This window comes from Panthera leo, chromosome C2 (genome assembly GCF_018350215.1).
Source record: "Panthera leo isolate Ple1 chromosome C2, P.leo_Ple1_pat1.1, whole genome shotgun sequence".
NCBI lineage: Eukaryota > Metazoa > Chordata > Mammalia > Carnivora > Felidae > Panthera > Panthera leo.
The window spans coordinates 131,190,737-131,206,668 of NC_056687.1; the positions used below are offsets into that span (position 1 = coordinate 131,190,737).

Genomic DNA, 15,932 nt, shown 5'->3' on the forward strand with positions numbered 1-15,932 from the left:
TAACTAAACAGATGTAAATTTTTAAAAATAAAAAATAAAATTAAAAAAAATGATTCTCTCTCTCCCTCGCTTTCTGCCCCTCTCCCAGACTTGTGCTTTCTCTATCTCTCTCTCTAAAAGAAAGAAAGAAAGAAAGAAAGAAAGAAAGAAAGAAAGAAAGAAAGAAAGAAAGAAAGAAAGAAAGAAAGAGTATACATAATTTAAGCAGTTGAATAGAGAGTAATATAAATTTAATAAAAGAATAGTGGGATTTGCTTTAGTGTGTTGTATCCTAAATGAAAATGTGTACTGAGGTGGAGTTGAATATCAATATAAACTTTATCTAAATAAAATGAAAGACACTGGACTCCTTAAACTAATACTTCAGAAGCAGTATTATATAGCAACCATTTTATAAGGGCCTAACATATCCCAGAACCTCTATTAGTTCTCCCTGAGCTTTAAGACGCATACAAATCACCCAGGGATTTTGTTTAAATTTTGATTCTGAATATTTGGGGAAAAGTGGCAACTACATCAGAAGCATAGTTTCTGCATCTTCCTTAAATTCACATGGAAAGCAGAGCAGCTAGATAGCAAAACCATTTTTGAAATGTTGACCAACATTTTCAACAAAGTTAGGTGGCAAGGTGTCCCTTGAAACCTAGAAATACAAGGAAGTGGAGACAAACCACAGCCACCATGTGACCTGCACAGTATCGGCATCTTTGTGAGAAGAAGCAGAGGGAATCAATGGAGCAATTGAAGGACCCCATAACAGAAGAACTTCAAAATGGCCCCAAATTACTTACTGAAAAGCACAGTAGACCCATTCAAGAATAGCTTCTGAAAGTATTAGGGGATCTGCCCAATCCAAAAGCTGCATGAATGCAAGAAAATCCCAGGGTAAGCCCTAAAGGGTCTGGAGCAGAATATTCCAGGACTGTCCAATACAATTTTTTGTAATGTCAGAAATATTCTATGTTTCTGTACACAATAACCAGTAGCCACATGTGGCCACTGAGCACTTGAAATGTAGCTAAGGTGTCTGAGGAACTGAATTTTCAAAAGAATATTTAATTTTTTTAATGCTTATTTATTTTTGCGAGAGAGAAAGAGCATGAGTGTGGCAGAGGCAGAGAGAGGGAGACACAGAATCCGAAGCAGGCTCCAGGCTCTGAGCTGTCAGCACAGAGCCTGATGTGGGGCCTGAACTTGTGAACCACGAGATCATGACCTGAGCCGAAGTCAAACGCTTAACTGACTGAGCCATCCAGGCACCCCTCAAAAGAACATGTAAAAGCAAAGGTGAATGTATTCTTTCCACCCTATCATCCAAATATACTATCATGTTTGCAGGAAAACTCACAAAAATTTAGAAGTAAAGTTTGGGTGAATTTCGTCTTGTACATACCAGCTCTTTTTAATTACTTTCTTCCAGCATTGAGCACAATGTTTGAAAGAAGATCATCTGCTCTTCCTCCTGTGTGGTGGTCCTATGTCCTCCACACCATAAAAATTTGGCCAATGGAAGAACAGAAGATGGAAGCAACAGCAAGGGGAGAGAGGAGGACAGGGAGATCACAGCGTGGTTGAGGAGAAAATGAAAGGGAAATGTTTTTCTTTTGCATCTTTAGCTACTCTCGGGGTCATGATCACAGATTCCATATAAACTATAAAGTTTGGGAAATGAACATGGGCAGTGTTCAAAGTTGGGGTGAGAAGGTGGATTGGCAATGGAAATGATGATTCAAGTATTCCTCCATTGCCGATTGTTATTCACTCAGCCGCTCCATAAAGGCTGGATACGGCAACAGCCTGCACCGCTTCACATTTTGATGGAATGGCTGTGCTCCAACTGCTTTAATCATCTCTGGTAGTTTCCATAGGGTCTTTTAAGATGGACAGAGCATTAGGAGTACGGAATATATGAAGTTAATACAAGGCCTGCCTATCTCCCTTCTTTAGGCTCCACCAGCCTCTCCCTGCTCCAGTCTATTTTTTAACACTGTTTAACAGAGGAAACAGATAAATAAAAATCTTTAATTCCAACAGTAAGGCCTTGGGGAGAACAGTTCCAAAGTGGTGGCATCATGAGGAGCTCAGCAGACCTGCTCCTTAGCAAAACAGCCGTAACTAGTGAAAATTACCAAAAACCCCCAACAATTTAATGTCACTGAAAATTGTCTTAAGGGCATACTGTAAATGAGGAGACATTTATTCAAAAAAATCTATTAAGTCTCTGTAAAAACAAGAGTTTGTGGCACTTAGCCACTCCCTCAGCTTAATATGACAAAAATTTCACTCTGAGCAAGTGTGGCCAAGAAGATGGGGTTCCCCCTTCCTCCAGAAACCAGTCATGGGCTTGGATATCTCTCCAGGAGGAACAAGCTTCTGGCATTTCTCATCTCCCCAGCTTTGTTATACAGATTAAATGCCAGGTGAGTGTAACCAAGACATTAAGGGCTCCTTTCCTCTACCTAGTTCCTACTAGTAGAATGGGGGCTCTACCCCAGGAACAGCAGGCAGAGAATACTGGGGTGCCCTGATCACCTTTGCTCACAGGGTAGAGGTTCCACCCCAGAAGAGGCAAGCCAAGAAGAGAGGCTACTGCCCCTGGCCAGTACCCTGCTCATGAGCTGGAGTGTCACTCTAAGAAAAGTGGGCCATGTCCCTATCTCCATCTCCTGAGCAGTGCTCAGATATTTTGCCTAGGGCTAAGAGAGGCCATAATAAGAGAGGGTTCAGAAGCTCTCCCCAAAGGGACTGATTTTATTTGGAACAGGGTGTAGGAAATTTAAGCCTAAACTCCACTCTCAGAAATGATGAAGATTTTGGTGGCAAGCAATTAAGAGGAGATTGGCAGTTTCATGAGCACAATAAGCTACTTCACCAGAGAAAATCAGGGAAAGAGATAGTTAAAAATATCCAAATTTCAAACCTGAAAGACTGGCCTCAAAAACTACATCTGCAAAGAGGCTCAAATTTAATTGGAACAGACTGGAGAGCAACCTCAAGGCATTGTTGAAAATAATAGAGCAATGAGTTGGCAATTAGTTAAGGCTAACAACTGGGTGTAATACCAGCAGAAACAGCTCAACAGAGAGATAGGGAAAGGGACAGAGAGCCTTTCTAAAACCACGGTCATCCCAATGCTCACTGCACATGTGCCCAAGGCTATACTCTTTGAGGAATGACACTAGAGGTTTCACATTGGAAGGGAAATAGGTTTCAGTAGAATAATCAGGTATGTCACTAAGTGAATAAGGAAGCAAACAATAGCAGGGCACCTGGGTGGCTCAGTCGCTTGAGCACACAACTCTTGATATTGACTCAGGCCATGATCTCACAGTTCATGGGATCAAGTCCCATGCTGGGCTCCATGTTGACACCGCAGAGCCTGCTGGTGATTCTCTCTCTCTCCCTCTCCTTCTGCCCCTCCCCCACTCATGCATTCTCATGCTGTGTCTCTCAAAATAAATAAATAAACGTAGAAAAAAAAAGAGAGGCAAACAATAGCAAGCCTCAGAGAGGTGGGAGGAATACGAAGAATAAATATTCAGAGTTGATACAATGCATTATCTAAAATGTTCAGTTTTCACTAATAATGAGATATGCAAAGGAAAATATCCATATACAGAGAGGGAAAGCAGGAAATAGAAACTAACTGAGAGGTCTCGGATATCAGATTTAACAGACAAAGACTTCCAATCAACATCATAAATATGTTCAAAGAACTAAAAGAAACCATGTTTAAATAAGTAGAGTATGATATAAATGTGACACCAATTGAAGAATATCTGCAAAGAGATAAGAAATTATATTAAAAAAAAAAGCACCAAATAGAAATTCTGTAGTTGAAACATACCATAACTGAAAGAAAAAAATTCGCTACAGGGGCTCAACAGTAGACTTTAACTAGCAGAAGAATCAACGAACTTGAAGATAGATAGACAGATATTATACAATTTGAAGAGCACAGAGAAAAATTAAGAAAAATGAATAAAGCCTTAGAGAAGTGTGGGAGACCATGAAGCACACCAACATATGCATAATGGGAGTACCAGAAGGCAAGGAGAGAGAGAAAAGAGAAGAAAAAATACACAAAGAAATAATGGCTGAAAACTTTTCAAATCTGAGGAAATACATCAATCTATATGTCCAAGAGGCTCAACTGACTCAAAGTAGGATAAATGCAAATCCACACCCATATACACTGCACCCTAAAAATGCTTAAATACAAAAACAAAGATAAAATCTTCAAAGAAAACATTAAATAATGCTTAATAAACATTACTGGTTGAAAAATGATTGTATCCAAGTATAGAATACTATGCAAACATTTAAATGATATGTAGATATATTTTGTTAATGCAGAGCAATATTTCCTTTTGCTAAGTGAAAAAAAGCAGGTTGTAAAATTATAAACTGTATAATTTTTTTTTTGTAGTGACAAATACATTTATTTGGATAAAGTGCTTAGCACATTAACTGTCAATCACAGAGTAAGCACTCTATAGACAATTTTGGTTCTGTTGCTGCAGTTGTATTATGACCTTTAGTAAAACTGACCAGGCTGGATATTATCTCCAGATTTTATATCAGTCATTTCATGCTAGTCATTGAAAGCAGATATTAATATCCAAATCTACTGCACTTGACTGAAATGTTTTCCTACTTAGCTTCTGTTGGGTGAAAATAATGACACCAGTTGTCACTCCCTAGGAAGGCATTCCTTGCCTAACAGCTTAGTTCTAAATCCACACAAGAATTTCTCAGACCATGGGAAGGTGAGAGAAATGGGCTCTCTTGCTCCAGAGCTTCCTTCACCAAGATGGAGCTGTTGGCTGCCAGCTACGTGCAGGCCCCACATTAGCTACACACACTGCTGCCAAGTTGGCCTTGCTTTCCTCAATCCTTCACCAGAAAACAGACTCGTTCTCCACCCTGGCCCCTTTCCCTGTCTAGTTTGGGAACACTCTCCTATGAGGATACTTTCTTAGTTCTGGTAGATCAGTCAGGTGCCAGTTCTTTGTTTTCTTCTACCTGTAGCTAAGCCTTGTCTGACATTTCTGCCCAACATCACTAAAGTCTGACTTAGAGTGTGAACTAGACTCCTACCATGTCTCTTAAGCAGCCAACCCTTGGAGCAGATCTCTGAGCAAAATCCTGAGAGCTTCGCATTACACTCTGATACCCCTACTATGCCCACCATCATTCCCTCCACTAAAATTGTCCAAAGAACATAGGGGCACAAGATTAAAGAGCCATCTGGTTGCCTTTCACAAGAGAGATAAGTCCAACAATGAAATATTCTGTTTCTTTTCTGTTTAATTATAGAACCACCATTCCAATAGTATTGTCCTTTATTTGTTTCTCCTACCAAAACAATAAATTCTAACTATTCAAAGTCTAAATCAGTTTAAAGAGCTGCCCTAGGAACCCAACTCCTATATTATATTTTTTCTGTGGGGGAGAAGTGTTCAGCAACTGCTTATACAAATCAGCAGGGTTCAAAGTACTGTTCTCAATGAACCTAATTATCCTAACCTTCCAGTGTTTATAAACTTTTGGAACCTCACCCACTTTTAAGAGAGAGACTTCTCTGTACTTGATTGCTATAAATAATTGAATCCCAAAAGGTTTGACAGATTGCAGAAAGAGGATAAGGTTACAATGGGCAAACATTAACAGATGAAATATAATTAGTAGTATACCAATTCTTCATTAAGTATTATAGATATCATAAGTACAGCTATTAGTGTTAAAACAAAACACCTGTCAATTATTCACAAGTATTTCCAATTATAAGAAAATATTCCACAATAAACATATGCTACACACTGAGATTCGGAAAACAAATTCTCAACCCCATTCAATCTATTTTTTCTGAGTGTCTCCCAAAGATTACTCATCACACTTATGTGTATGCCATTATAATTAATAGTTCTCTGTTATTCTTTCCACTTTAGGTTTGGCAATAGAAATTTCATTACCAGATAAGCCTGTTTTGATTCAGACACAACTAAGGTAATTACCAAATTCATAATAAGGTGGTTATTTGGGGTCAGGGTGATGATAAGTCCTTAGCTTGTACTTGCTGAATAGTTAATAATATCTGCAAGGAGAGCTGACCTAATGCTCACAAAAAATACGTTAAAATTCTCCTGCATTTTTATATTTGGGAGGTTTTAGTTTTTTTTAAGTTTTGTCTGAGACAAATACCATTTTAATAAGCTTAAAACATTATAGCAATACTATTCTTATTATTCTATAGCCCTGTAATTCTGATATTCTTGATAATTCCTATATTCTTTATGATATTCCTATAATTCCCATATTAGGAATATTCCTATAATTCTTTATGCAATACTGATATTCTTATAATTCTTTTGCAATATTAGGAGCAGGGTTTTTTTTTTTAATGTTTATTTACTTTGAGAAACACAGTGTGAGTGGGGGAAAGGCAGAGAGAGAGAGAGAATCCCAAGCAGGGTCCCTGCTGTCAGCACAGAGCTGGATGTGGGGCTCAAACTCATGAACCATGAGATCATGACCTTAGCTGAAATCAAGAGTCAGATGCTTAACTGACTGAGCCACCCAGATGCCCCTAAGAGCAGATTGTAAAAAAAGAACTACAATAGACCCAATGAAGACCAAAAGAACTGTGTGCTTTTTACTCTTCCGTCTGTGGGTCCTGTTGCCCAAGTTTCTGAGGAGACATACATCTGATTCGGCAAGCAAATGTAGATACCCGACCAAAAGAGCCAGCCTTCTTGCTACATGTAATTCCAAAGGCTTAGCAATGGGCTTCATAAATTAATTTATTCTTAATTCAAATGAGAGGATGTAACATCTTCCTGACGTACCATGTAATTTTAATTATGAAGAAATTATAGATTTGAACCTATTTTTAAATGTCCAAATAATAAACAAAATTAAGTGCAAAGAGAGTTGTAAATATGCAACCCAAATCCAATCCAAAGCCCAAGATTGATCTTCTCGAACTGAAGAAAGCTACTCAAAAAAGAGCAAGAAGACTTCCTAAGGGGCATCTAGTAGTAGATGCTCGATAAAGCAAAATCTAAAGAAACTCATTCCCTGGAACATACCTTTGTGGTTTTTGTTTATTTTGTGTTTGTTTTGGGAGGAGAGTATTAGGGGAAGGTTATGATAGAGGAAAGATGGTAGGTAAATTGGAAAAGACCATCAGGGTAGAAACGGGCTAACAATGAAAAAATAAAAACCACTGAAGAATGTAGAAATTAATAATCACAAGAATGAACTGAAGGGACAGGATGGATGGCTATCTGCCATAGCCAGACCTAATGTTGACAGTGTTCTCTCCCACTTGGGAGGCACCAGAACAAGAACACGAGTAATGACCCTTGTGAAAATCCAAAGTCATATCCACTGTTGTGCTTACTTTTCCCTTGCTGCAGGAAAGGTAACTTTCTACTTTATCTTCTTTAGAAGAATGAAGTAGACATAATCTTTCACAGTGCTCATCTTTGAAAGCTCAGAAGTACTTAAGTTGATTTGCATACAATAATTATTTACTTAATTAACAGGCTCTCAACTAGATTGTCCTTTCAACCCTTAACAAGCTGAAAATTATATGATTCCTCTTCAAAGAGAAGAGATTTTCCCTAAATAGGATCTATTGCTAACAAAAGAATACAATTTTCCACGAGGCTTCTGTACTGAGATTTGACTGGTTCCATGACAAAGAATGAGAGATTCCTTTGGTACAAGAGCACATATAAATGGAGAAATCTCAGATGCATCTATCATTGAAAACCCAGACATTTTTTAATTTACATTTATTCTTAAAAGCTAGTATCTTCAGTAAAAATTCTTATATGCAACAAGAAGAAAAAAAATAAAGCTGTACATTCTCCACAGAAGTGGAAGCTAATCTTAAAATAAAGCACAGTGTTTAGGATTATAACTACTTTATATAATAGGCTAGCAGAAATCTATCAACATTTAATGTTTATGATACATTAAGAACTTTCCCTTGTGGTTCAAGAAGAAAAAAATCCAAACTAACCAATTAACCTGTAAATAAAGAGAATTTCTAAAATTAATATAATGAAAATAGCAAGTTCGAAATCCAAAAAAACTCTCCTTTACTCTGGTCAAAGAATGACTCATACTTCAAAAATAAAGTGAGTGGATGTAGCAAGTAAATGAGCCTAAAACCAAAATGCATTGTTCTCTCAGTGCAGCAGATGTATACGTCATCAGGACTAGCCCACTGCCCACTCACCAGATGTCCGACTTTGTGTTGTAACCTTGGTGTTTCAGAGCCTCTGGACTCATGTAATGAGGAGTTCCAGTTAAAGTGGTGGCTAGATCACAGGATCCCATTAGGAGTCGAGAAACTCCAAAATCCCCTTGAAATAAAAATTAATTTTTACAAATACTTTAAAACAATGAAAATCAGCCTGGAAATTAACAACTGTCTAATTTGACAATTTTAAATATGCAATGACTCATACCGTTTTAAAGGAAAAGAGAAGAAAAATAATATCTTTTAAATCACACAATGCTGGTGAATAGTTTTAAAAAACATAGCCTTAGGGGTGCCTGGGTGGCTCAGTCAGTTAAGTGTCTGACTTTGGCTCAGATCATGATCTCACGGTTTGTGAGTTCCAGACCCGTGTCGGACTCTGTGCTGACAGCTGGGAGCCTGGAGCCTGCTTCGGATTCTGTGTCTCCCTCTCTCTGCCCCTCTCCTGCTCACGTTCTGTCCCTCTCTGTCTCTCAAAAAGAAATAAACATTAAAAAAAAACACATAAACACAAAACATAGGCCTTATAGGAGAAATAAGACTTTGAGCCAGAAAAGCTAAAACTTTTTATTTCTGGAATTATGGAGAACCAGCAACTTGAAACAAAAAGCTATTTCAGGTCTGAAATAACAAACAAACAAAATTATTCTGGAAGGGCTGAATATAATGCTCTGCAATTGCACCTGAGGGGGGAGTGTTTGTTCTTCATTTACAATAAAGAAAAAATTTCATATAAAAGACCTGAGACTTTTGAAGAACACGACTATAAAAGTTTGAATCTATTAGCTTCTCTTTACTCACCTAACTAGTTACATGCTTTTATGCTTTCCCTTTCTAAGAACATCTGACAGGAATATTAAACAATCCAGTAACCATTATGAATGGAAGCATGGTTCTGAAGAACTAAAAATTAACAAATCTATTATATCAACATTTTAATTATCTGTGATAACTGCCAATTGCTTGTGATAAAATAAGTGGAAAACCTGTACTAATTAATCAAACTAGTAAAACAAGTCAACTACTTGCAAAGTGCCTGGCATGGAGTAAGAAACTCAAAAATTATTAGTTCAATTATCAAGTACATAGCAAATGTCTTACACTTCAATTTACATCAGATACTTGGAAACAAAATAATTGGGACTTTTGGCCTCAACCAAGAAAAAACAAAAGTTTGAGAAGTTAAAAATAAGCCAGAAATTACTCTAACACTTCTAGATACGATATACTTCAATGTGATATATTTATTGATAACATCTAGAATATACTCTCCCATGTTTCTGGAATACATATTTTAAAAAATCTTACCAATTTTAAGCAGATTATTTTTCAGAAATATATTCTTTGATTTCAAGTCTCGATGAAGTATCCTCCTACAAAAAGGCAAAAAAAAACCAAGATATCGAATTTTATGTAAAATATAAAATCTTTTATTTCTAACATAAGTAATATATATAGGTATATGTGAAGTGATTCACACATAAATACATATTCCCAAAGATATGTCTTTGAATGCTTAAAAGCTACAAATCCTCAGCATTTTCTAGTTCCCCGAAGGAAAGTAAGAGTTTAAAAAACATTTTTTAAGTGAGCAGAACTTGTAGTTGGGAGAAGAGTGATGTGGTTTAAACTCTTTCAATAGTTCACTGTGTTTCAAATTTTATTGTGTTTCTGTAGCTGATATACATAGTACTGTATGTACTAGCCATACACTTAGTGGACAGACCAGTTATCATAAAGTTTTGCAATCTACTATAGATAATCTATTACATACTATATGTTATACTTACATATAACATATTTTTGTAGAACATATAATAGTTTCATATTCTAGAAATATTATATATATATAAACTATTATATGTATTAAATCAAAATGTTCAGGTTTTATGTGTTTGTGGAAATAATAATGCTGATGGTGATATTTAATAATAGATAACATTTATTAAGTCTGACTGTATAAGCTAGCAATATAAATTATGTCAGTTAAGACTTTTGTTTCCGGAATTATGAAGAACTAGACAACTTGAAAACATTTACCTAAGAAACACCTAAGAACGAGTCATAAAGTGCACAAATATCTTCACATATGCACAGCTGAGCCTACAAGAAAATGAAGCAAATTCCTGAGGCTTTATACAAAAAGAATACTGAAAATCCGAATGGGCAGTAGGTACTGATTTCTCAGCTGCCCCAGGGGGTGTGCTAAGGTCAGCAACCAATGGGCCAGTTTTAATGGCCTCATAGAAATAAGAGCCAAGACCTTGAGTCCATGTAATGTGGAGACCCATTAGTGGTTTGTACCTTAACTGAAAGGATGACCCAAGAACACTGACTCACAAGTAAACAAAATGACAAAAAAGTTTATCTGTACAGGTCTGAACTCTGAGTGGTGAAAAAAAAAAAAGAAAAAAAAATCTCTCTCTTTTTTTTCTGTAACCATACCTCTCTGCTCACTCACATTTGGGATTCAAATATGCAATAGCTGTATGGCTTCAGAAATCCCAAGCCAAGAAATTAACATAAAAATTGGTTCTCAGCTGCTTATACCCTCTTGGGGCATCTACCAGAAGCAAATGCAAACTAAGAGTCAGCAGATAACACACACTAAAATTATACCCCTGAGATTTTCAGATAAGCCAGAAGGATTCAAACTCTGAAATAAGTTTATTTTAAGAGATTAAAATCATAAAGAAAGGAATAGAAAACATAAAATAGAAACGGGATACTATCCAGAAAAAGATGATGCTGATTTGAAAAACAACCAGATAGAGGGGCGCCTGGGTGGCTAAGTCAGTTAAGAGTCCAACTCTTGGTTTTGGTTCGGGACATGTTCTCAGTTTCTGAGTTTGAACTCCATGTTTGGCTCTGTGTGCAGATCCTGCTTGGGATTCTCTCTCTCTGTATCCCTCTGCCCCTCCCCACTCATGCTCCCTCTCTCTCTCTCTCTCTCTCTCTCTCTCTCCCTCAAAATAAATAAATAAACATTTTAAAAAAGAAAAAGAAAAAAAGAAAAACAACCAGATACAATTTCTAGGGGAAAAAATGTGATTGAAATTAAAAACTCAAAAATAAAACCTCAGCTTCAGCTATGATGGAGTAACTTTAACACTAAGTCTCCCACTTTCCATAGCTGTACAGAGAACACTGAAAAATTTAAACAATGTAAAATCTGAGTAAAATTTAAAAACAACAACAGGTCTTTGAAGACATCGGAGATCAGCTAAGGCAAACTTAGACAGTCAGCACCTGAGGAGCCAGACCCTGGAGAAAACGGAAATGCTGTGAGGTGAGCCCAACACTTGAGATTGTGTGTTCCTCTCAAGGCAGTTGACACAAGCAGAATGCTCTAGGCTAGAGCTTGCAGCACCTTCCCTTGGCTTACAAGACAAAAATTACAGTTCAAATCTACCAAGGCAGCTAGGACTTGAGGGGGAAATTTTCCAGTAAAAAAGGGAACAAAAGAGAAGTGAGTGACATTCTGCAAGGCTTTTACCCTTGAGGCACTTACTGAATCCTAAATTGTTAGGGGAAGACAGTAAGGAGAAGGTGGCTGCTAAGAGGTTAAAAACTAAGTAGAGCTTTAAGTATATTCACAAAGATGAGGCTGGGTCTTGGAAACCTTGAAGGACTACTTCTTAGATACTGGAACAAGACCAGCCTTCACAAAGTCTCAAACCAGCCTTAAACCAACTCAGTACCCGATTAGTTCAAGGTGATCTGCCCCTACTATAACTACCACCCAGAAAAACATTAGATCCTCTCCAGAAGAAGATAATACCACCCAACATCTCTACACTATTTCATACATATTGTCCACCATTCACTCAAAAACCAGCAAAAGAAAGTAGGGAGAGGAGAAAAAGGTATGTAACAAAATACAACGGTAGAAATACATTCCCTATATTGTTAATCACAAAGGATTCAAATCATGAATTAAAACACAGAGAAACAGGACTAAACTAGTTTTTAAAAACTGATATGAAGAACTTAACAGAAGACCATGGGGGAGAGGAAGGGGTGAAAAGTTACAGAGAGGGAGGGAGGCAAACCATAAGACACTCTTAAATATTGAGAACTGAGGGTTGATGGGGGGTGGGGAGGAGGGGAAAGTGGGTGATGGGCATTGAGGAGGGCACCTGTCGGGATGAGCACTGGGTGTTGTAAGGAAACCAATTTGACAATAAATTATATTTAATAAAAAAAAATAATAATAATAATTAAAAAATAAAAACTGATATGAAGAACATACTTTTTAAAAACATTTTTAAGTTTATTTATTTTATTTTGAGAGAGAGAGAGCACAAGCAGAGAGAGAGGGAGAGAGAATCCCAAGCAGTTCTGCACTATCAGAGCACAGCCTGATGTGGGACTCGAACCCATCAACTGCAAGATCATGACCTAAGCTGAAATCAATAGACACTTAACCAACTGAGCCACCCAGGTGCCCCAAAGAACATCCTTTTTTAAAAAACATAAGGACAGAGGTTGAAAGCAAGAGGATAGAAAAGATATTTCAGGCAAAAGAAAGCTGGTAAAAAGAAGTATTAGGTAAATTAAGGATAAAGAGTATCAGTACATAATGAATAAACCAATAATTTATTGGGAAAATTTTTAAATTCTGTACTTGTGTGCAACTTATGACACAAGCTTAAATACACTATGAAAAGTAAATATTAATAGAACTTTAAGGAGAAATTGACAAATCCACAATCACAAGGGGAAATTTAACATATTTCCCTCAGTAATTAATAGATTCAGTAGAAAAAAAATTAATAAGGGTATATAGACTTTAACAAAACAATCAGATTTGAAAAACACAATTAGCTTGAGCTAATATACATAAACTGGATATTTTATCAAAAAACTTAAAAATGCATGTTCTTTCAGGAATACATGGAATATTTTCAAAAACTGACAATGAACTAATCCATAAAGCAAGCCTCAACAGATTACAAGAATCAGCACCATATAGTCCACACATTCTCTGGTCTCAGTGAAGTTACATGAGAACCCCATCAGATGCTTAGAACAGTGCCAGGCACTGGCAATGACTGATCAAGACAGACAAATTCTCTGTGTTTATGAAGTTTTCTGGTCAGGTAAATAGAAAACAACTAAATGAGTGTGTGTGTGTGTGTGTGTGTGTGTGTGTGTGTGTAGTGTCAGCTAGCTTAATGCTATTAAAACAATAAAGCAGAGCAAGGAGCTAGAGATTAACCAGGGTAAAGAGGTGCTAGTTTAGATCAGGTGGTCAGGGAAGGCCTTAGAGAAAGTGACATGGGACAGAGATGTGAATGAAGCAATGGAATGAGCCATGGTTGTGGCGGTTGTTACCATTACTGCTCATATTTCTACTGCTATTGTTACCACCAATACATCAAAAAGGAAAGTCTGTGCGAGGCTATCAAGCAGAAATGAATGATGAACTACAGGGAATAGTTGAAGCCACATCGTCCTTCCTCCTCACTCTTTATACCCCATTCCCTGCTCAAGACCCTCTGTGACCCCTACTGTTGGCCAAATCAAAGACAGCTTCACATTTGGAGTCTTCCACTTCCAGCATCCTCTTTCACCTATTTATACATCTGTAACAAAAGGCCTGATAAAGGATTTTTTTCCAATTGGTAATTTATTCATATAGAAAAATTTAATGAAGAAATAAACATTTAGTTACATATTTGAAGTACCTTTTAAAAGGGGAAAAAAACCCTCAAGAATAATTACAAGCCAAGAAAATCCAGGCTAAGAAATTGTCACATCTCTGTTGAAGCCAATAAGGCACTTGCTTTTATCTTAAATGCAGCACAATGTTTCTTCCTCTATGTCACAGCTCATATTAAAATGCCTTCCTCTTTCATCTCTGCCTCTCAGAATCCTGTCTGTTTCTTCAGGACTATATTGGATACAAACCTCATGTACCTCCTTGGAGTCCCCTGACTCCCCCCTTCCTTCCAAAGATGCTGGAACTGGAGGCTAATTAGTCACTTCCCTGGGGATGCCAGGCCTTCTGGCTCCTGCTGCATCTGGACTAGGATGAAACACCACACTGCAGGATATGGAATCAAGCATTCCAATTGGCAATGTAAGGAACTAGATGACACAACCAAAAAATGCAAGGGTGTTAATTCCTTTGGAGTGGACGAGTGAGAGACAAGAGGAGAAAGTAGCTAGGCAATCCATTTCTCTTTTCCCACCCAAGGTATGTTACCCATGTGTCTATAAGTCATATAAAAATCCCTGCCAAGCAACCTGTTATCTTTCCCCAAGTCTTTGTGAAGTGATGGCTAGTGCCATAACACACACCTCTCTGCTTCACATCTTCACCTTGGTTCAATTTGTTCCTACTCTCACCATCCTGGGTCTGTACCACCTAAGGCAGATATCAGCATTTCAATCCTTGCCTCAGGCGGTGTTTCCTAGAGGCCCAAGCTTAGAAAAGGATCCACCTGTATCACTTTCTGCTAATTCTTAACCTCCTACCACCATCAGCAAGTTAGACATACTCTCCCACTTTTGTTCTTCTTTTGACACCATATTCTAAAATTGACCAATCATTCTTGCTAAATTATAAGCTCTACAAGGTCCATATCTTACCTGACTATATTATCCCCTGTAATACTATAAACTCTAATTAAATTGGTAGGTTGAACTTGATTGAATCCTTGGGTTTACATATGTCTGAACTTTTCAAACTATTTTTAATTAATATCTTTCCAAGTTAGACTATATAATTCCCCAACTTCATAAACAAAGGATGTTTTTATCAACTCATGATTATAATATGCATCAATTGTTATGATGTATCTAATCACCAGACCTATAAAGGAAACCCCTATTTGGGACCAGTATTTCTGAGACTTAGGCTTGGAACAGGGATATGGCTTTATAAAATTAAAATCTGTTCTTGAACCCCTAACTTAAAAACTTTCCAAGGCCCTGCACTGCTTCCAGAATACAATGTAAAATCCTATATATGGCCTATGATAGACTAGAAGATCTGGACATACCAATGCCTCCAGCAGCCATAGCAAAAGCTCAGGCCAGGTCTGTGTCATCGTTTCCTCTTTCACACTGTTCTTTACTCGTGGTAAGAGGCTCAATAAGTGTATGTTAATTTTAGAAACACTAAACCTTGGCACAAAAATGAATACCAAAAAAACAATTAACGAGTGCCAACTACATGCTATGTACTGTATTACGTTAATGTGAAAAATATAAAGATACATAAGACAAGGCCATGCACCCCATAATGCTTACAATCAGGTTGGAGAGATGCACAAATAACTATAAGAGATGGCAGAAGGGAACCCAGTCATCATCACTTTATAAAAAATGATTTATAATTATAGTTACCAATACATTCACATTCAGAAGGAAACTTCTCTCCCAACAAATGATTACTCTTATGAACATGCTGACAAAATTGTACTATTATCAGTTAATGCTAGAAGTATTAGTTATAAAAATAATTAACTTTTTACCACTATAATTAGTGATAATACAGGTGTAGCAGTGTTATCTTGCTACAGTGGTCAGACCTCAGCCATCCAGAGCAAAGCTGTAAAGCATGACTGAGGAGCAGAGCCAAAGAAAAGCCACTCATGAAGTTCATCTACTTTATAGCATGGAGACAAATGGTCACATGCTCAAACAG

General features: G+C 37.2%; 1 protein-coding gene across 15 annotated transcripts in view; it reads right to left on the bottom strand.

Moving 5' to 3' along the window:
• The window catches only part of NEK11 (NIMA related kinase 11), a 291,628-nt gene that overhangs the window by 195,967 nt on the left and 79,729 nt on the right, over window positions 1–15,932 (bottom strand). For 14 of the 15 annotated variants that reach the window (XM_042954485.1, XM_042954481.1, XM_042954486.1 and 11 more), the window contains 2 exons: window positions 9,584–9,648; window positions 8,252–8,378 (listed from right to left, as the gene is read on the bottom strand). In XM_042954485.1, the coding sequence (XP_042810419.1) occupies window positions 8,252–8,378; window positions 9,584–9,648 (192 nt within the window). Of the gene's footprint in view, window positions 1–8,251; window positions 8,379–9,583; window positions 9,649–14,188; window positions 14,251–15,932 lie in introns of those variants that run through there. The other variant, XM_042954495.1, reaches the window with a different exon arrangement.